General features: G+C 48.4%; 1 protein-coding gene across 1 annotated transcript in view; it reads left to right on the plus strand.

Moving 5' to 3' along the window:
• Positions 1–19880, plus strand: part of LOC138567295 (extracellular matrix protein 2-like) — a 510028-nt gene extending 490148 nt beyond the window's left edge. The window contains exon 10 of the mRNA XM_069645351.1: positions 19803–19880. Within this exon, the coding sequence (XP_069501452.1) occupies positions 19803–19845 (43 nt within the window). The 3' untranslated portion in view covers positions 19846–19880. The remainder of the gene's footprint in view (positions 1–19802) is intronic.
• The last annotated feature ends 480 nt before the right edge of the window (positions 19881–20360 follow it).

Here is a 20360-nt window from a genome sequence, read left to right on the forward strand (position 1 = left end):
CTCGATGGAGTGTTTTACAAGAGGGTGCTGCATGATGAGGCATCGGTTCGAGTGATGTTTTACTTGAAGTCCGTGGCTACGGACACTCTCTTGAGCTGCTCCACACTGGTGGACCTCAGCCTGTTTCACTTCCAATACCAGGTGCACATGACAAACATTGACAGGCTCCTTATGAAATTATAGGGACTGTTTGATGGAGTAAGTTGCCGCAAGGGCCAAGAGGTGCAGCTATAGGTTGACCTATCGGTCCAACCAGTGCCTCTGCATCACTGAAGAATCCCCTTTCAGCTATGTAAGAAGGTTGAGGATGAGCTGGACAAGCTGGAAAAGTTGGATATTATAAAACAGTTGAATTGCTCCACGCCGTGGGTGTCACCCATTGTTGTGGCCAGCAAACCCAAGAGCCCAGATGAAGTACGGATTTGCATGGACATGAGGCTCCCCAATAAGGCGATCCTTAGAGAGCGACACCCCACACTTACCCTGGTCGACATCATAGCTGACCTGCAAAGAGCCAAGATTTTTCCAACGATCGACGTAAAGCCTGATTACCACCATGTACCACTGCACAAGGACTCATGCCCCATCACCGTTCATTTTTTCATCACAGGTAGGGATGTTTTGCTACAAGCGGCTCAGCTTTGGGGTGTCCGCTGCAGCTGAGGTGTTCCAACACATGATCAGATGGGTGCTGGTGGGGGTCCCAGGAGTCCTGCATGTCAGCGATGATGTCCTGATTTTTGCAGCATTGCAGAAGGTGTATATGGTCAGGTTGTTAGCAGTGCTTCAACGCCTAGTGCAACTTGGGTTGATGCTCAACAAGAAGAAGTGTTGTCTCCTCCAGTACAGTGAAGATTGTTTTGGTTTCGTCTTTCAGAAAAAAGCTCTGTCCTCAAACCCTGACAAAGCTTGAGACATCAAGATGAAGACGTGCCCAATTTCTCAGTCAGAGGTGCAGAGTTTTCTGGGGATGTTGAATTTTTGTGGACGGTTCATCCCAAAACTGGCCACGCTGATGGAGCAACTCTGAGTCCTCACAAAACAGGACCAGAACTGGAAGTTGGGCAATGCAGAGCGGGAGGCGTTCAACAGCACAAAGACAGACCTTGTGGCTGAAATGTCAATGGTGCAATTCAACCCTTCACATGCAACAGAGCTGGTGGTCGATGCAAGCCTGGTGGGGCTGGGACAGTACTCCTGCATGTTGACTTTCAGGGCGACAGGCACCTTGTCGCTTATGACAGAGGCCCTCACTGAGAGGGAAAGGCGCTACTTGCAAATAGAGAGGTAGGTGCTTGTGGGCCTCTGGGGGTGTCAGCACTTTCACCTCTGCATTTATGGCTAGCCCGTGACCATGTACACTGATCACAAGCCGCTGATCCCTATCATGACAAGGTTGGCGCTGTACCCACCCATAAGACTGGAGCGGTGGCTACTGCAGCTCCAGGGGTATGGAGTAACACTCCTGTTTCAGGCTAGCGTGGACAACCCGGTTGAGTACCTGTCATGGCATCCCCTTCTGCTCGCAGATGGCTGCAACGACTTGGAGGGTCTGGCTAACATGATTACTCAGCCAGCGGTCCCAAACGGCATGAATCCATGTTTATGGCTGACACTGCGGCGGCCATGAGATGTGGGTTTGCAGGAACTCGTAGTGCAGATGAGAGCTGGGTAATGGAGGTCGATCTTGGCCACAACCACTCATCAGACACCTGAAGCGCAAGCATTTCTTCAGGGTTTATGGAGAGTGTGAGGTGAGCTATTGGGCGCCTAGAGGGCATATTCCTGAGGGATTCAAATCTGGTCTGTATTCTGGAACTGCAGTAGCGGTTGCTGGACCTGGCCCATGTGGGTCACCAGGGGGCAAGGAAAACCAAGGCATGCCTGAAGAAAAAGGTTTGGTTACCTGACCTGGAGGCCACGGTGGTCAATGCCCTGGAGAGGTGTGTTTGGTGTCAGGCAGCTAGACCCGTAGCCAAGACATCAGCTATTGAGTCACCAGAAAGAGCCACAATACTATGGAAATCTCCTAGCCGGGATGATGGGGCAGTACATCATTCGAATCACTTCCAGGTAGTATTGGACGAGTTCCCCCGGTACCCCATGGTACGATTTCTGGCATCCACTAAGGCAAATTCGGTGCTCCCCATCTTAGAAGAGTTGTTCGTGGCCCATGGTCTCTCTGATTTGGTGAGATCGGACAATTGACCACCTTTTCAAGGGGAGGACTTTGGAAGGTTCCTTTGCTTCTACCGGGTAGAGCACTGCCACATCACACTGTGCTGGCCAAGGGCCAACGGGGAGCAGTTCATGCAGACCCTCAACAAGGCATTCCACATTTCCCTGGTCAACGAACAGCCATTGGAGGAGGCGCTTACGTTATTCTTTCTGGCATACAGAACAACGCTACATGCCACAAGAGGGTTTGCCTGGCTGAAGCCTTTCTGGGCAGGAAGGTGCGATCACTGATCCCTGAGCATGAATCATGAGGATTGGTCCTGCCATGTGCGGATCTGCCACAGCCACCCAACAAATGATCAACGATAGTGAGTTGAGCAAACAACATTTGGCTAACATGCCGATGGAAGTGGGGGACATGGTCCTCACCTGCACAAGGAATCCATGCCACGAGCTTTGCCTTTCCTATGAGACCAGCTTCTGGAGTGTGCCACAGAAGCAGGGCTTGATTGGGATGCAGAGCGGGGTACTGAATCTCTTTCCTGAAATTGCAGTTGGTTCTGCCAATTCAAAGGAGGTCCGGTGAGCCAGAGGCAAGTGACGTGTCCAGGACACCGAAGAATCATGATGAGGATCAAGATACTGGAACTGATCGGAGTGAGTCCGAGCAAGATGAGGAAGAGGTGGTGGTGTCCCGGCACCCCAGGCTACTAGGGAGGAGGACCCCTCAGCGATTTGAGGACTATGTGATGGAGTTCTACATGGCTGTTTATTCATCCTTTTTGTTGGTATCTTGTTTTCTTGTGTTATGATATGATATGGCATTTATGATGCCCCTGTACACAAGTGTTCCTAGATGCGACAAGACAAGGAGGGAGAAACATAGGGAGGACAAAACAACAATCTTACTAGGCCCTGTGTCATTCAGATCGCACAAGAGCAGGGAAGTGGAAAGGGAGAAGTGCCAAGGGGGTTGGGGGCGAGGGAGAAGTGCAGGTAACTCAAAAGTGCAGTCAGCATGTGGCTCAGTGCAGGTAACCCGAGAAGTGCAGCCAACGGGTGGCTCATAAGTGCAGAGAGAAGGGACTGTAGGGTTGCAGATACAGACCACAAGTGCTAAGGGAGCCGGGAGGTAGTGCAACGTGCAACTGAACATGCAGGAGCCTGGGCCCAATTTCAGAGGGTAGCCAGGTGACCAGTGCGTGGTGCAGTCGGGACATCAGAAGGGGAGAGGAAGAGAGAAAGTGGAAGTAAAGAGGAAGGTCTTGAGTTGCTTCCGGAACCATAGGTGGTTCTGCTCAAGTTTGAGAGAGGCAGGGAGGCTGTTCCAGACGGAGGCCCCAGCTGAAGATAGAGATCTGCCCCATATCTCTGCTTGCAAAAGCGACTGACCCTCAGAGAGTTGGAAGTGGGGATGAGCAGAGAGCTCGAGAGGGGAGATGTTTAGGAAGAGAGAGTTTGAGGTAGTGCGGTCCCAGGCCCCAGAAAGACTTGTGGATGATGCAGGGGGTCTTGAACTTGATTCTTGCCACCACTGGGGGGCAATAAAGAGATATCCGAGCTGCAGAGATACGATCCCTGGGCTTGTGGCTAAGGACAGGTCTTGCAGTCCTGTTCTGGATAAGTTGAAGAGGTCGGAGTGTAGAGGCAGGAAGATTTAGAAAGAGGCTGTTGCAGTACTCAAGCATCGAGAGTACCAGAGCTCTGGAAACAATGAGCTTCTGGAGGAAAGTGAGGAAAGGAAGAATACCTTTTAGGAGGTGCATCTGATAATTTGGCTTCTTAGAGACGTCTGAGATGTGAGGAGAGAAGGAGAGCGTGGAGTCGAAGTTGACCCCAAGACTCTTAGCCTCACAGGTAGGAGCAGAAAGAGGGCCTAGAGTAGGCAGCCAGAGAGAGATGGGAAAGGAGGGAGCTGGTGTTCAGATGAGGAGGATCTCAGTTTTACTGGCATTAAGGCACAGATCATTGGTAGCACATCATTCCTGAATTGCGGTCAAGCAGTCTGGAATGAGAGGAGTAGAAGCGGCTGAAGGGAGCCTGAATGAAAGCTGGGTGTCATCCGCATAACACTGAAAGTTGGAGCAGAAGGAAGCGATGCAGTGGGCAAGAAGTACCGGGTATTGGTCGAAAAGCCACGGAGAGAGGTTAGACCCATGGGGAACACCACAAGTTAAGAGAGAGAGAGATATAAGTGAGAAAAGACCACCGTTGGACCAGGGACGGTTGGTCAGTGAGAAAGGAAGTCATCCAGGCCAGGTCCTGATCAGTGATGCCCAAGTTATCATGGAGGCGACTGAGCAGGATGGCATGGTTGACTGTATCACAGGCAGAAGAAAGATTGAGCAGAATGAGGTAAGAAGGAAGGTTAGAATCAGGATTTGAGAGCAAATCTTCACAGGTTTTCAGGAGAGCAGTTTCTGTGCTTCTGCCAGCTCTGAAGCCAGACTGGTGGTTGTGGAGACAACCAACAGATTCAATGTGCAGGTTAAGCTGAGAGATGGCCAGCTTTTCCTAGAATTTGCCCAGGAAAAGGGTGATGAAGATCGGGCGATAGTTAGCCAGAGAGGGATAATCAGCAGTGAACTTTTTTAGCAGGGGGTGCACACAGGAGTGCTTAACGGGGGAAGGGAAGATTCTAGTGGCAAAGGAGTGATTGCAGAAATTATCTGAGGCTGGAGCAAGGGTGTCGATGTGGTCCTTGATGGTTCTGGATGAACAGGGGAGAACCTGGTTTGACGAGACTTTCATAGATCAGACTTGTCTAGAAACATCATCAGAGGTGAACAAGGGAAATGAAGAGAAGGAAGGAGGAGAGATGGCCACAGGTGGACTAGGAATCAGTTGTTTTTTTGTTTTGTTATAAAAGGGATGTTATGACGTGTGATGCCCTTGATGAGAGGGTGTGTCCAGCGCCACCAGATGGGATAAAATTGGGACCTGCCCAGGCACAGGCGACAGTCCCAGTAATTGATACCAGGTGTCTGTGTTTATCCCAGGGAGGCTCCTCACACAGAGCTCTCCCTATAACACCCCCATTGCTACAGATCTAAGGAAACGGGTGTCCCCTGTCAGACTGTGCGAACCCCACACGGGCACATGCAGGACCTCTTCACCACAGGTGCAAACTCTCCCAAAGACTCCACAGACTTGGGAGCTTGATTCAACATGTCTTTATTCTCTCTCATCTTTCCACTAACTGCGGAAACCCTGTGCCCCTTCTAGTCCCGCCCCTACGTAGCCCAACATCACTTCCCAATACAACTTGGTCCAAAGTGTGAGCCACCCACATAACGATGTGTCAGCCACATCACAACGTGACATCTCCCCCCTTTTTAACATGCAGCGTCACGTGTGCTTTCACCCCATTTCCTCAATTAGCCTGTGGGGTTTTATGCAACATTGTTGAGGCATCGTGGGGGGAGGAAGGTCTTGGGCGGGTGACTGTTCACCTCCGAAGCTTTTCTCTCAGTCAGATTGTTCCCCATCTCCTTGATAGGGATCGTCCGAGAGGGAGCCATCTGTACTGTCATGTGATTGGTCCCATCGCAAGGGCAGGATGCCTGTGAGAATCTTGAACTGGGAAGAGTTCCTGGTTATGGAGTGCTGGTGTTCTCTGCTAGCGGTTATCTTGGTGCCTTTCTTACTGGTCACCACTAGCCGTTCCGGTGCAAATGTCGGGTCTTCCTTTCTCACCTTCGGCTGGCATAGTACCACTTGATCTCCTGGTTCTATTTGACACTCCTTCTCCCCTTTGCTGACCATCAGCCCTCTCCTTCATCCTTTCCTTTTGTTCCTGGTCTTGAACCTTGACCTGCAGTTCTAGGGGTTCATCCTATGTTGTGGCTGGGGCTTGAGGTAGTCTTGTCCTTATGACTCGATGAAAAATGAGGTTGGCTGGGCTCACCCTTGTGGTTCTGTTGGGCGCGTGGCAGTATTCCCGTAGGAGTTGATACAGCACCTGCCCAAACAGTTTGTTGACTAGATTGGCTGTCTGGAGGGTTCTCTTGATATTGGCCATAAATCGTTCCACAATGCCACTAGCCTGAGGCCACCTCAGGGTTATATTTTGATGTTGGAACCCCACGTACTGTGTGAAGTTCTTAAAATCGTGGCTTGTGAACGGGGGCCCATTGTCTGATTTTATTACTTTCGGTTTCCCGTAGGTCGATAGCATTTGGTCTAGTGCTGGGATGATTTGTATTTTGTATTTTATTTAATTTATATAGCATTTTAATCCAAAACGATGCAATGATGCATGTCACTGCTGTGGAGTCGATCAGTTGTGCATCCGGGAAACAAGAGTATTCATTGATGAGCACCACACCGTATGTTCCATTGCATAGCGGTCCAAAGAAGTCCACAGCCAGCTCTCCCAGACAGCTTCTGGGAGCGGGGACATCTGCAGTGGATTGGGGTGTGGCAGCTGAGTCACAAGAGCGCAGATGTGGCACCTGCCGACAACCTTCTCCACCAGAGCGTCCAGCCTGGGGAACCACACTTTCTGACGTAGGAGGCATTTTGTCGAGACTACCCTCCCACCCCAGTGGCCATCATGTGCCAGCTTGACAGTCTCCTCTCGCAGAGCTGATGGAATGTCAACCTTGCAGCCTTTCATGATGATGTGATCATCTACCACTGTTAGCTCATCTTTTACCAGTTCTGGGGACCTTATGTTATCCCTCATAAATTCCTGCTTGTGTCTGGCCTGATGTTTGATGTGTGCCATTCTATCCGTTCTGATGCACTGGGTCACTATGCGAGGGCCGGGTCATTCGCCAATTCTTTTCGTATGATGGCCCACTTTACTGGCAAAGGTTGCAGGTTATGTATGACTTGCTTGATGTACGCATCAGCAATGGAGGGGCCCGCTTGTGGGGGACCCATGGGGTGTTGTGATATGTAATCAGCCGGGTTGCTCTCCTTGCCGGGGCGATGAACAATGTCATAATTGTAATCCTGTAGCCACAGTCCCCATCTGGCTATTCTGGTGGGCATCCTCACTTTGGGGTCGCTGAATATCATCAAGAGGGCCTGATGGTCGGTGACGACTGTGAAAGCCTTTCCGTAGAGGAAGAGATGGAAGCATTCGTAGGCCCACACGACTGCCAGGCTCTCTTTTTCTGCCTTTTTCGTGAGGCTCCTGCCTGCATAGGCCACTATGAATCTGCTTTTGGGATCCGAGGGGTCTCACTGCTTTAGGATGGACGCTGAGGCCGACCGGGCTGGCGTCTACGATGACTTCACTCTTTCTTTCTGCATTCAAGTAGGCCCTGTCCTCTGCCTTGGAGATGTTGTTGCAGATGGTTTCAAAGGTGTGTTGGCAGTCCGTTGACCACTCAAAGGTTGATACTTCCATGTGAGCAGGCAGAGAGGGTTGCTGACTGTGTCATAGTCCTGCAGATATCTCGAGCAGTAGCTCGCTAGTCCCAGAAATGAGTGTAGTTCAGATACATTTTGGGGCGACTGGGATGTGTTAAGCGATGCTACTTTTTCGGTGTCTAGCCTTGTGCCCTTTTCTGAAAATATGTGGCCAAAAAACCTGAGCGAGCCTTTCTTGATTCACATTTCGCTCGGTTAAGTGTTAGTCCCACGGCCTCAAGCGCTGAGCAGACTTTGTGAAGGGCTGCATCACATTCCTCCTTTGATTTGCCAAACACTAGCACATAGTTCGAGTAGTTCAAACAGTTTGGGACATGGCGGATGACTTTGTGGATCTCCTCCTGAAAGATCTATGGTGCAGATGAGATGCCAAAACTGGAATATTAGAATAAACCCATGTGAGTGCCGAAGGTGGTAATATATCTTGATTCCGATGCAATCTCAATCTAGTGGTAGCCTTTTGTGAGGTCCAGTTTGGAAAAGAATTTGGCAACATCTAGTAGGTGTATCATGTCTGTTATTCGGGGTGCCTGGTGCTGTTCTCTTTCGATCGCTTAATTCGCCTTTCTCATGTCCACACATAGGGCCTCATCACGAGTTTGGCGGTAACCCTTAAATCCGGAGGTCGCGCTATTACTGCCGGATTTGAGGGTCCGCCAAATCAGGGCTTTGGCGGATTTCTCCCCAGCTCTGTGCTTGGGGGATATCCGCTGAAAATTTGCACTATTACTGCCGGCGGGAAATCCGCCGGCGGTAAGAGCGCTAAAATTCCCCATTGAGCCCAATGGGGCATTCCCGAATGGGCTCAGTGGGGAATGGGGAATTCCATTACCGCCAAACCCGTGATCCGGCACTAATAGCGCCGGGGGGTTTGGCGGTAGGGCTAATACCGCCGGCGGTAATACCGCCGGAGTTACCGCTCAACTCATGATGAGGCCCAAAGTCTGATGGAGCCGTCCGGGGACTTCTTCGGGACAGGTACTATAGGGGACACCCATGGGGTGGGTCCTGTCGCCGGTTCTATAACGTGTTGCTTCAGCAGTTTGTTGATCTCCTCCTCCACCTGTCTTTGGATATTAATGGGTATGCCCCTGTAGTGCTGAGCAATGGGTTTGACCTCAATGTTGATGTTGATGTGGAGCTGGACCTTGCAATTTCTCAGCTTCCCTAGTCCTTCGAACAGGTTTGGAAAAGCTGCCTCAATGTCTTCCGGCCGTGTGAAGTACTTATGAGCCATCAGCTGGTATAGAATGTGCACTAAGCCCATTTCCATGGCAGTTTTAACGGTGAGTATACAGCCACTTTTCACCTCTGTCTTGAGGACATGTAGCTGGATCTTTGTGGCGTGAGCCTTGTGCGAGCACATGGTGGGCATGATGCCTTTGCATGGCAGTGGCGTGGTGGAGCCACATGGGTAGATGTCAACGGTGGGCTTCCTAAGCTTGGGTGCCTTTGTGAGTGTGTTGTATGCCTTCTCACTGATTATATTGACCGTGGCTCCAGAGTCTATGAGGAAGTCCAGTGGCGTATCGTTAACTTGTATGGATAGAACCAGGGTGTGCTGGGTTGCTGCGCTGTTGTTTAGGGTCCACACATATCCCTTTTTCCACTGGTCCTCACCTGACGAAGGTGATTCATTGCTGGACGGCGAATTCATTTCAATGTGCCTCCAGCCGCTGCATCTGGGGCCATCAGCAGGCCTGTACTCCTCTCTTGAGTATGTTCTTTTGTGGTTGCGCTCGTCCCGATGTTGCCATCTTGGGTCACATGCCACTGTTAATGGTGCCGGGCCTCCTGTGCTATCGCTCTCCCCTCTGCACATGTTGGAGGGCTGGTGAGGGATGAGGTGCGCAGCGAGCAGTGTGCTAATAGTGCCGGGCCTCCGGTTCTGTCTCTCTTCCCCCTTCCGCTGGTCCTCGCCAGACGAAGACGATTCGCTGCTGGAGGGCAACTTCATTTCAATGTGGCAGACATAGCACCTCTGGCTGCTGCGTCTGGGGCCATCAGGCAGCTTGTACTGCTCTTGTGAGTATGTTCTTCTGTGGTTGCGCTCATCCCGACGTTGCCATCTTGGGTCCGTGTCTGGTCCACCCTAGTGGGGACTTCCAGGTGCTGTCTTCTATCACTCCCTGATGATTCTCCGACTTGTAGGGTGAGCGGGTGCATTTTTGCAGATGGCTCTGAAGTGGGACCAGCACCCCATGCAGTGCATTTTTGCCCCAAGGCAGGGCAGGGCAGTCGCCAATGTGGTGGTATTCATGCACGCATCTGCAGCATGTGGCATCTGTACATTTGGGCAGTGAGTTTGGTGCCGTGAAGAGTTTGTTGACAGCGTCCTGGTCGGTGGTCTTGGGTTGTAGAGTGCCTTTCCCAGGCTGTCCAACTGGAATTCCACTGCTGCCACCATGCATGCCAGGGCCAGAATTTCTTCCAGCGACCGCTGTTTCTGCAGGAGTTTCTTTGCATCACAAAGTTGTCCAGGCATTCCGCCTTCTCCTGGTGTGTTGTGTGAAAGATGTGGCTTTCATAACCAATGTTTGTGTTGGGTGTGAACTATTATGATAGTTTGGCGTGCAGGTCCTGGTAAAATGCGGTTTCAAGGTTGATCAATTCACCTGCAATGTCTCTGACAGCCGGTCCCACTGTCATAGACAGTGTGTTCTTGAGCCGTACATCATCAATGAGCTCTATGGCCCCCACGTAGAATTTAAAGTCACGTAGCCAGGTTGCCCATCTAGGGCCTAGGTTGATGGTGTCCCATATGTCGAAAGCGTGAGGTAGGCGCAGTACCTGAGAGCCCCTGCCCGATGGGGGACTTGACGTGGACGACACTTCTCTGTCAGATATGGCTTGCAGCTTGGTGGCTCAGGGGAGCTTTGGTGGCTAGTTGTGCGGAGGTGGGGGTCTCCTGATGCCTGCTGGTCGTTGAGTGTGCTGAGATGCACGTGTCCGGTGTTGGTGGGCATAAATGGGTTTGCTCTGTCTTTCTGCCCTTTCTCAGGGCCTCTGGGCTGCTCCTTTGTGAGCCCCTCTGGGCTTCTCGTGCCCCTTCAGGCCGTGCTGAGCAATTAGTGTGCCATTTGACTTTGTGTGGAGGTGGAGGAGGGGCCTGGAGTTGGGGGGACTGGGCCGTGATGCGACCCCTGAGGTCTCCCTTGCTACCCCTGTGGTCCCCCTTGCTATCCCTAAAATAAAAGAAAAAAAAGTAATCTTTTTTTGTTTGTTTTTATTTGTAATGTAACCTGCTGGGCTGTGGCCAGCGTCATGTGGCTCTTTGCTTCTGGAGTGGCTGGCGTTCATGTTTAAAAAGAACAGGAATTCCACACCAATTTCAGCAGTGACCTTAAATAAGAAAGAATAGGAATACCAAATGATGTGCCTTTCTGGAATTCTATAAAATAATTGCTAGACTAATTAAAGGTTTATTTCAGGCACACTTCAGGGAGTGAGTCATTGATTTAGTCTGTTCTTAAACACCTCAACTCAGCCTTTCATCCTTTGGGGTCGATAAATGAGTAGCAACAAAGGTTTGGTGATATTTTAAGTATATTTTTTCTATATAAAGCGCTTAAGTGCAAGTGCTATATAATAACACATCATTATCATTCGACCATGGACGTCTGCTTCCCTTCATAGTAATTTGGTAATATGTGCCTATACACACTGATCTTAACGATACATATGGCGATCCATTCTTGTATGAAATTTATTTCACATTATAGTGATATTGTAACCATATTTTTCATAGTGTACTTAGTAACAATGCTATGTGTTGCCACTTCCTGCTTTGTCAAGGGATTAAAGGTTGTGTTCCATTGCTTCCTGCGATATCACTTCGGGGTGGGATCAAATGACATCACTTCCTGTGATGTCATCAGAGGTCAAGGGTCATATGATGTCACTTCCGCTGGCATTTTGGTGAAATGACGTCCCTGCATAGCTTCCAGTGTCTCTACAAGCTGGTCCGTGCCCCATTGGCATAACATAACATAGCAGCTTCACGATTAGCGAGCTGGCAGACCTGAAACAGGAAAAAGCAACCTACCAGATCTGAAATAACGTCTGCAGGGCCAGCATTTTCTGGAACGTACTTTCGTCATTCAGCCATCTTTATGCTGTTTGGCAGGCACACTCTTCTGACTGGTCTGAGGCCGAATGGACTGAGCTCCTGCCCAGTCTGCTTCTGGAATCGGTTAGTGAGGCCTGCAGACCATTAGTAACAATAAGTATTTTTTTAAAACCTAAACAAATCTCGCTGTCAAAAACCATTACTTGTTTTCCACTTGAGAAGAACTCCTCGGTTTACAGGTTAGCTGGTCTATATGTGCTTTTATGCTGAGCTGTTGACAGGCCCATCTGCACACAGTGCTCCACTGATTAGCTGACACACTTTCACTGATATGTTCATTGTTTTGCAACAATACCTGTTCTCCAGGATTCTGAAATGGCGTGGGTCACCTCGACCACCTATTTTATTTTTTACTTAGGATAGTTTTCCACGTTCACACCTCTGCCCTTAGGCTAGCTGGCACACCCGCTACAACTGTCACCAATATACCCCAACATGTCCCTGGGATGTAGGAGAGTGGAGAGAGGGGAAGGAGCAGAGTGGAGAGAGGGAGAATTGTAGTGCCGATAGGGAAGTAGTAAGATCAGAGGGTGGAGGTAGGTAGTAGGGAAAGGAGAGAGGAACATCTGAGGGGCAGAGTAGGAAGGATAAGAAGAGAGAGAAGGAAAGGCGATGGAGGGGGAAGGAGGGGTGATGAGAGAGAACAGGGGAGATGGATAATCACACCAACAGAAGAAGGAAGGGGTGAAAGTTAAAGGTCAGGTGGGGCCTAAGTGTCTCAGAGGCAACAATTCTTGTTGAAAACTACCTTTGGGGATCCTAGGTTAGGGACCACCGAGATTGTTCCCAGAGGGGGTTAGTGGTTTAAGGCATTGTCTTTAGGTCAGATAGATTTTAAATAGTAGGGGTGACCAGTCTGGACTGGGATAGGGAGGGATTGTCCTTCCCTATGTTAGATAGAGAGGGGCGGCTCTTAGAGAGCCCCTTGAACAAAAACAATAACACCTGTTGAACTACCTTTGGGAGTTGGTGTGTTCTTGAGGCCAAAATCTGATTTTCTTGGTGCAGAATATTCTTGATTTTATTTCTTTGTTGCCTGCTTTCCCCCAGCACCCCCCACCCCTCCCGCAACTATTCACTTTTGTTTGCTTTCCAACATTGATTATTTCGAGACTATACAACAAACATTTTATCACATGAAGTATGTGGAAGGCACTTGTGTAATATGTAAAAGGTACAGGAAGTATGTGGATGGTACGAGTGAAATACGTCGATGGAGTGCATAAAACAACTTAGAAATACAGGGAACGGATCGGAGTACATGGAACAGATTTGAATGCATGGAACGGATTGGAGTGCGTGGAACGGATTGGTGTGCGTGGAACAGACTGCAGTGCGTGGAGCGGACTGGAGTGCGTGGAGCGGACTGGAGTGCATGGAGCGGACTGGAGTGCCTAGAACTGCGCGACTTACATGGAATGGCTTGGAGTGCATGGAACGTTTGAAAGAGCATGTAACCCATCATATCACACCACCATGCTTACTCTCTTCTTTACACCACCACTCAACTAGAACACAGAGATACTATGACACCATGCGGTATAGCTGATCTCATACCAACATCTGCCTCATACTCCCCATCACTCTAACTAAATACTGCTGGTTACACACCCCCCAGCCAGGCGATCTCAGGCTTAACGCAGCCACAATCGGTCTGGATAAATCCTGCCAGAACGAACACATACTCTTGATCTCTCAACCACCACACCTACCGCTAAGAAGCAGCTATTACACTAATGCCACACCAGCTGCACACTTATCTGGTGCTCACACGCACCTTTGACTCTCTCTGCTCTCTCTACTGACTTGAACTTCGGTTCCCAAGGGAGTTCAACCTAACAGCGCCTTCAGACCATACCAATGGTACATAAGGCACTATATAAATGCAAAGTAACATAACATAACATAACATAACATCTGTGACACAAGCCACCTGTGGCATGCGCTGCTCAGAAAGCACACCACAACACACTAACCAACTTCATCTTTCTAGCTTCCCATCGTGTTATAGCCGCACATCTACCCATGATCCCAGGGAGCACCTGAAGTACACAACAGAGCATAACACCTGGGGCCTTGATGGCAAGATAAGACCTACGTATCCCAGACCAACCCACCCAAAATGTCACCCGCACACAGACAGCAGGTCATTTCAAATCTCTACACATAAACAGTCACACCATGTCTTTTCCCCTGCACCTTCTAACCTTCTGCTCACCTTTCTTGCAGAGCCGAGCCTGAAGTCATGCTTTACAATACCCAGTGATATTACAGTTATTTGACACTGCTTGACCTGTACTACCCTGCTTGTGGGTCAGCAGACCAGCCTACGCTCTTTTATTGGTGGGTCAGCAAGCGCCTCTGTGCTCATCTACTTATATATTATCTGTCCCACTTGGGCTCCTCTGGCCATAGGTTAGCTGGCCTTCCTGCATCCCCCTCATGGGTTAGCTGCCACGCTTCGGCTACACTGTTCATATGTTGCCTGCCTCGCCTGGATTATTCTCTTCATTGGTTAGTTTTCCCACCTTCCCTTACACTCGGGTTCCTGTGTTCATAGGTTATCCGACCCACCTGCACCAATGCAATCATAGGTCAGCTGCACTACGTACTCACTGGTGTTCTTAAATGTTATGTTAAAGGTATTTATATAGCGCACTGTCACCAACGGCATTGGTCCCCAGGCGCTATGGTGGATCTATAACCAAGAAGTAGGGCGGGTAGGGATAGTCGGGTGGAGCACGAGTAGGAGAGTGGGAGGAGTGGTGTGCTGTTGGCGGCTTCAGTTCGGCATACAACGTGCGCTGAGCTTTGGTACAAGTATCGGACCGGGCGAGACCTTGTGTGCTGTTGGTGCTGTTTATGTGTTGTTTGTATGTTGTTGATGCAGTGTTGTAAAGTGCGTGCGGATTGCTGGGTGAAAGATGGTTGTGTACGTTTTGGGTTGGTTGGGTATGCACAGAGTTGAAAGTAGAGTTAGTGGGTTCTGTATCCTGGTTCTAATTTGAGTTGTATTCCTGTGGGTGGGGTTGTTACTGATTACTTATTGGCTGTCTGACTGTAGCGTGTGATGGTGTGGCGCGGTCCCAGCTGTATTCAATGAGCATTGTATAGTGAGATTAGGCATGCCTAATTTCTATCCCTCTTTTGTGGGAGCTGAGGATGGGGGTTCCCTGTTCCTTTGTTATCTATTGTGACATTGGTCTGTTCGCGCTAGGTGTGGTTCAGGGCAAGGGTGCTATTGATGAGTTATCCTAGTAATTTCATCTTGGTCAGCCTGTGGATTCAGTCTTTAGTGTCCTCCTATCATGGCTATCTCTCAGTTAGTCGTTCGGTATGTCGTTGGGTATCTTCCTTAAAATCGATTATTCGGTTGTTGAGTGTGTGATGGCGCACCACGTTCTCGGCTGTATCCTAATGAGCTTTGTATAATGTGATTGGGTATGTCTATTCCTCACCCTTTGGTTTCTGAGATAAGGGATGAATGTTCCCTATTCTTTGAGGGCACTATTGATGATTCCTCCTAGTACTTCCGTCTAGGTCTTGCTATGTATTCAGTCTTTAGTTTCCTATCATGGCTATCTCTCGGTTAGTCCTTCACCATGTTGTAGAGTGTCTTCCTTAGAATCTATTCCCAGTCGATTGCTTAGTGTGATTCGGGGTCTGTCTCTTCATTCATCGTTGTTTCAGTTGTGTGTGTGTCCATGTGGGTGGTCTTCTAGTTATGAAGTGAAGAGCCCGGTTTTGATTAGTTTCCTTAATAGTAGGTGGTTTCTTGCGTTGGGTATGTTCTTTGGTAGGTCATTCCAAGTTTTCGGCGCCAGGAGAGAGAAAGAAGATCCTCTGAGTTTTCTTTTATTGTAGGGTTTCGGTGCCAGGCGGATATCGTTGCTTAATCTGAGCCTTCTTGGTGGTTGATGTAGGTACAGTTTTTCTCTCAGGAACTCAGCGCCTTGTTTGTGTACTGCTCTGTGCGCAATGCACATTGTTTTTAATTTTATTCGTTGTTTTATTGGTAGCCAATGTAGTGTTTTTAGCGCAGGTGTGATGTGTTCTCTTTGGGGTAGTTTGAGAACCAATCTGGCTGCTGCATTTTGTATGCGTTTTAGTTTTTTTAGAAGTTGTCAGGCATACCCAACTATAGACTATTAGCATAGTCTACTCTGGACATGACGAGAGCGATGATGGTGGTTGTTTTGTTGGCAAATGATAGGAATGGTAGGATCATTTTTGCCGCTCGCAGGAGAAAGAACCATTTCTTGAGTAGAGCATTTACTTGTTGCTCTAGGGTGAGATTATTGTCCATCAGGACCCTCAGGTTTTTTACAGTCGGCGAATGTGCTGGGGTTGTTCCGAGTTCCCTTGCCCAAGGTATGAAGTGGTTTTCTCCTCCATTTTTTGTGACAATCATTATTTCTGTTTTGCCTGGGTTGATTCTGAGGTAGTTAGAGTTCATCCAGCTGAATACATCACAAAGGCAGTTTTCTAGTGTTCAGTTTATTTGTGGAGTGTCTTGTATTCTGAAGATTATTTGTGTGTCATCGGCGTAGTTCTAGCAGGTGAGGCCGTGACTTTTGATGATTTTGATTAGTACCAATAGGTAGATGTTGAATAATAGCGGAGAGAAGGATGATCCTTGTGGTACTCCACATGTGTGGTCTTTCAGGTTGGATTTGAAAGGTTTCATCCATATGGTTTCCGTTCTGATTGTTAGGAAGGATTTGATCCACAGTAGGGCAGTGCCTGTTATTCGAGTCCTTCTAATCTCGTTATGAGGATGTTGTGATTAACTGTGTTGAATGCTGCGGATAGGTCTATAAGTATTAAGGCAGTACTGTTGTCCGAGTCTGCATTTATTTTTAGGTTGTCCCATATTGAGTGGAAAGCTGATTTTATTCCTATCATTGGTCTGAAACCAACTTTTGCCTGGTCTAGTAGGCAGTGCTCTTCTATGAATTCTTGGGTCGTTTTGTATATGTAAGTTTTGAGCAGCTTGGCTGTGTACAGTATGTTAGAGATGGCTCGGTAGTTCGAGAGGTCGGTCCCTGCTGTTCCCGCTGTGTCTTTGAGTAGTGGCCTGATGTATGCTGATTTGAAGGCTTGTGGCACTTTCTCTGTCGCAATTGAAAGGTTGAGGACATTTCTGTGGTATTGCACGGGAGTTTCTTGTTTCAGAATTGATTTGTATATGTCTGGGGCACAGGGGCCCTCAGGAGAGCCTGAGTTGTTGCTTTGATTTACCAGTTTTACGAAAGTCTCCACTGATATTTCAGGAAAGCTTTGCAGTTTGTTCGGATGTTCACCCTGATGGTAGTTGGGGATCGTAGTATGATCGGGTGGTCAGCTTTGCATGGTTCATTGGATGTTGATGATTTTGTTTTTGGAGTGGTCTGCTAGGTCATTGCATAGTTTTGTCGAAGGGGTTGGTGTGTTGTTGCAGCCCCATGGATTTTTTATTTCATATATGATTTTGAAGAGTTCTTTTGGGTGTTTGGTGCTTCGAAGATTCGGTTGTCATAGTGTTTCCTCTTCGCTTTTTGTATTCCCCTTTTGTATGCATGGTTATGGAGCAGAAATTTCAGCTTCTCCGCAGTTCATTTTTTTATTCTCCAATCTAGTTCTAGTCTTCGTTCTTTTCTTTTCATGGTGCTGAGTAGTGGGGTGAACCATTTTGCCATTACTCTTTTATGAGAAGGAGTGAAAGGTTTTTCTTTGGCGATATTGTCGATAGTTGTTACAATCCAAGAATGGAGCGGGGCTACTTTTTGGTCCAGGTCAGCTTCTTCCAAAAATGTTGGTTGCGGTTTGCTGAGCTACAGGAGTTCAATTAGGTTGGAGTTTTTGATGGTTATTCAGTTTCTTTTCATGGTGGTCATTGGTTTGTCTTGTTGCCTATTTACTGGAGTGGTCATTTTGATTACAAAGGGAATGATGAGGTGGTCGCTCCAGAGAATTTGAATTGAGGGTGCCGTGGTAAGGAGGTCTTTGTTCACAAAGATTGCGCCTAGTGTATGCTCTGCTGAGTGGGTTGCTCCTTTGACTAGTTGTTGTAAATTCTGAATTAGTCTATGTATTCTCTTAGGTCAGCAGCCCTACCTTTGCCACTCAGTTCGAATGTTAGCTGATATTTTTCATAGTTTAGCTGCAAAACATGCTCTCTTGTATTCTCAGGTTCCCTAGCTCACTTCTGCTCCTAAATTAACAGCCCACTTATGTTCCTGTGTTCATACTAATCTAATCCACCTACACTAATGCAATCAACGTTTAGCTGCACAACATGCTCTCTACTATTTTTAGGTTACCTAGACTTTTTCTGCTCCTAGATAAGCTGCACTACCTGTGCTCCTCTGCTCAAAGGTTAGCTGACTCCACCTGCATTAATGCAATAATAGTTTAGTTGCACAACATGCTCTCTGCGATTCTTAGGTCGCCTATCCCACTCCTGCTCACAGCACTATCTGTGCTCCTCTGTTCTTAGATTATCTGACCCACCTGCATTAATGCAATTGCAGTTTAGCTGCACCATGTGCTCTTTGTGATTCTTAAATTACCTAGCCCAGTTCTCCTAGGTTAGCAGCACTACATCTGCTATTCTTCTTAGGTCGCCTAACACACTTCTGCTCCACGGTTAGCAGCAATACCTGTGCTCCTGTGTTCATAGGTTAGCTGACCCACCTGCACTAATGCAAGCATAGATTAGCTGCACTACATGCTCTCTGCTATTCTTGAGTTAATTAGTCTGTTTTTGCTGCAAGGTTAGCAGCACTACCTCTGTCCAAAGGTTAGCTCACCCAAATGCACTAATACTTTGATAGGTGTGATGGAGTATGTGCTCCCCTGCTATTTATTTTTAGGTCCCCGAGCCCACTCCTACCCCTCTGCTCCATGGTTAGCTGCCAGACCTCTGATCCACTGGTCCTAGATTAGTAGGCAATAGGCTAGCTGATCTGCCTGCGCTCCTCTTCTCATTGATTATTGTTTCCACCTTATCTTTTTCTGCTCTTAGAGCTGCAGCCCCACCTCCCCTACTCTGTTCATGGCTCATCTCGCCCACCTACACTCTTCTGCTCTTTTGCCTGCCCACCCGTGCATCAGTGCTGCTGGGCAATCTGCGCACCTTTGCTGATGCAACATGTAAGTTGTCTGGTATAGACTTTACTGCTCCTAGTTTAACTGGGTAAGCAGCGCGCTTCTGCGCAAAGATTGGGCTCTCTCTTCAAAGGTTGGATGGACCACCAGCTCTCATCTATGCTTAAGCTAGTGTTGCATGGCTCAGATGTGCTACTAGGCCAGATTTGCCCCCTGCACTGCTCTGTTCTTAAGTGAGATGCCCCTCCTGGTCGTCCTCGTTCCTACGTTAGCTGTCTACCAAAGCTTTTCTGATCCTGGACAATCTGCGCTCCCCTGTTCTACGGCTAATTTATCTACCTATGCTTTTCTGTTCCTAAATTAGCCTGCTCACCTGCGCTCTAGGGATTCTATGCAAATTGGCCAATTGGGGCTCCTCTGTTCATAGATTGGCAGGTCGGCCTGTGCTCTCCTCTTGAGATGTTAATATGCCCATGTGTGCCCCTCTGTCTTTATACTGTGCGTTTTCTGGTCCACATGTGCCCCTGTGACAAGTTGACTTCTGCCCCAGAAGGATGAGCAGAGGCTAAAGCAGTTACTCAGCCCTCACACTTCTACACACCAAGAGCCAACACAATCATAAAGGTTAAACAGGGCACAGTTAAAAGATATACCTCCTTTTGTGGTAACATGGGAAGAGGGAAGGCAATGCTCTTAAGAGGGGTATGAATGTGGTTCAGTAGCAAGAGGCAAGCCCTGACGTCTTCTTGAAGCAAATAATAAACGCCACGGCTACCTCTGCCCTCCATGTTGTAATCATGCACTGTAGAACTCTGCTCAGTGAGAACTTAGTGTCTGCATCTAACCTTTCCATTACAACATTCCGTTTTCAAACCAAACTGTTTAAGTACATTCTAAAATCCTATGACACGGAATCCTTTACCCCCTTCTTTAATGCAGCCGACAACAGCCATTTAACTGTGGGAAAGTATTACCAACCTGACGTAAATGAGGTTCTGGTACCTTGTTTTTGCTCCCTGTTTAGGAGTCAACTCCAAGGACCTATACCAACACCGGCCAACAGTTAAATTCTGATGCCCACGGCCTGATGACATTGCATCCAGACCTATACAGGTACCAGATACCTTGCCACTTGTTTTCTTCCAGCTATGTGCCTATGGTTGAACCTTTCTGCATTAAGTTATTTTCATCTCTGCATAATACCACATGAGATACTGGCACTCAACTCATGTAGCCTCATTCTCTTGAACTTTTATAGAAATACCCTCATGTGAACCTGACTGCGAATCTTCGCATTCTTCTGTTATCTACATGATTGGCCCTGGTGTCTGGCACCATTACTCCGTGGGGTGAATCCGAGCACTTGGGATCTGAAGCATCGGCAGGTAAGCGTCCTGACAGGCGCTGAGAGACTATATCCACACAAATAGTGCCCAATGACCTCGGGCACCCGCAACACAATTCCACTCACTAGATATCTATGTGCCCCATACAGGGTCCCCAATTAGGAGCCCTGATGAAGGAGGACTTACTACAGTACATCACCGCCGAAACGTGAAGAACACAGGGAACACTTGAACAC

This window comes from Ambystoma mexicanum, chromosome 2p (assembly GCF_040938575.1).
Source record: "Ambystoma mexicanum isolate Mex_15411 chromosome 2p, UKY_AmexF1_1, whole genome shotgun sequence".
In the NCBI taxonomy this organism is placed as follows: Eukaryota; Metazoa; Chordata; class Amphibia; order Caudata; family Ambystomatidae; genus Ambystoma; species Ambystoma mexicanum.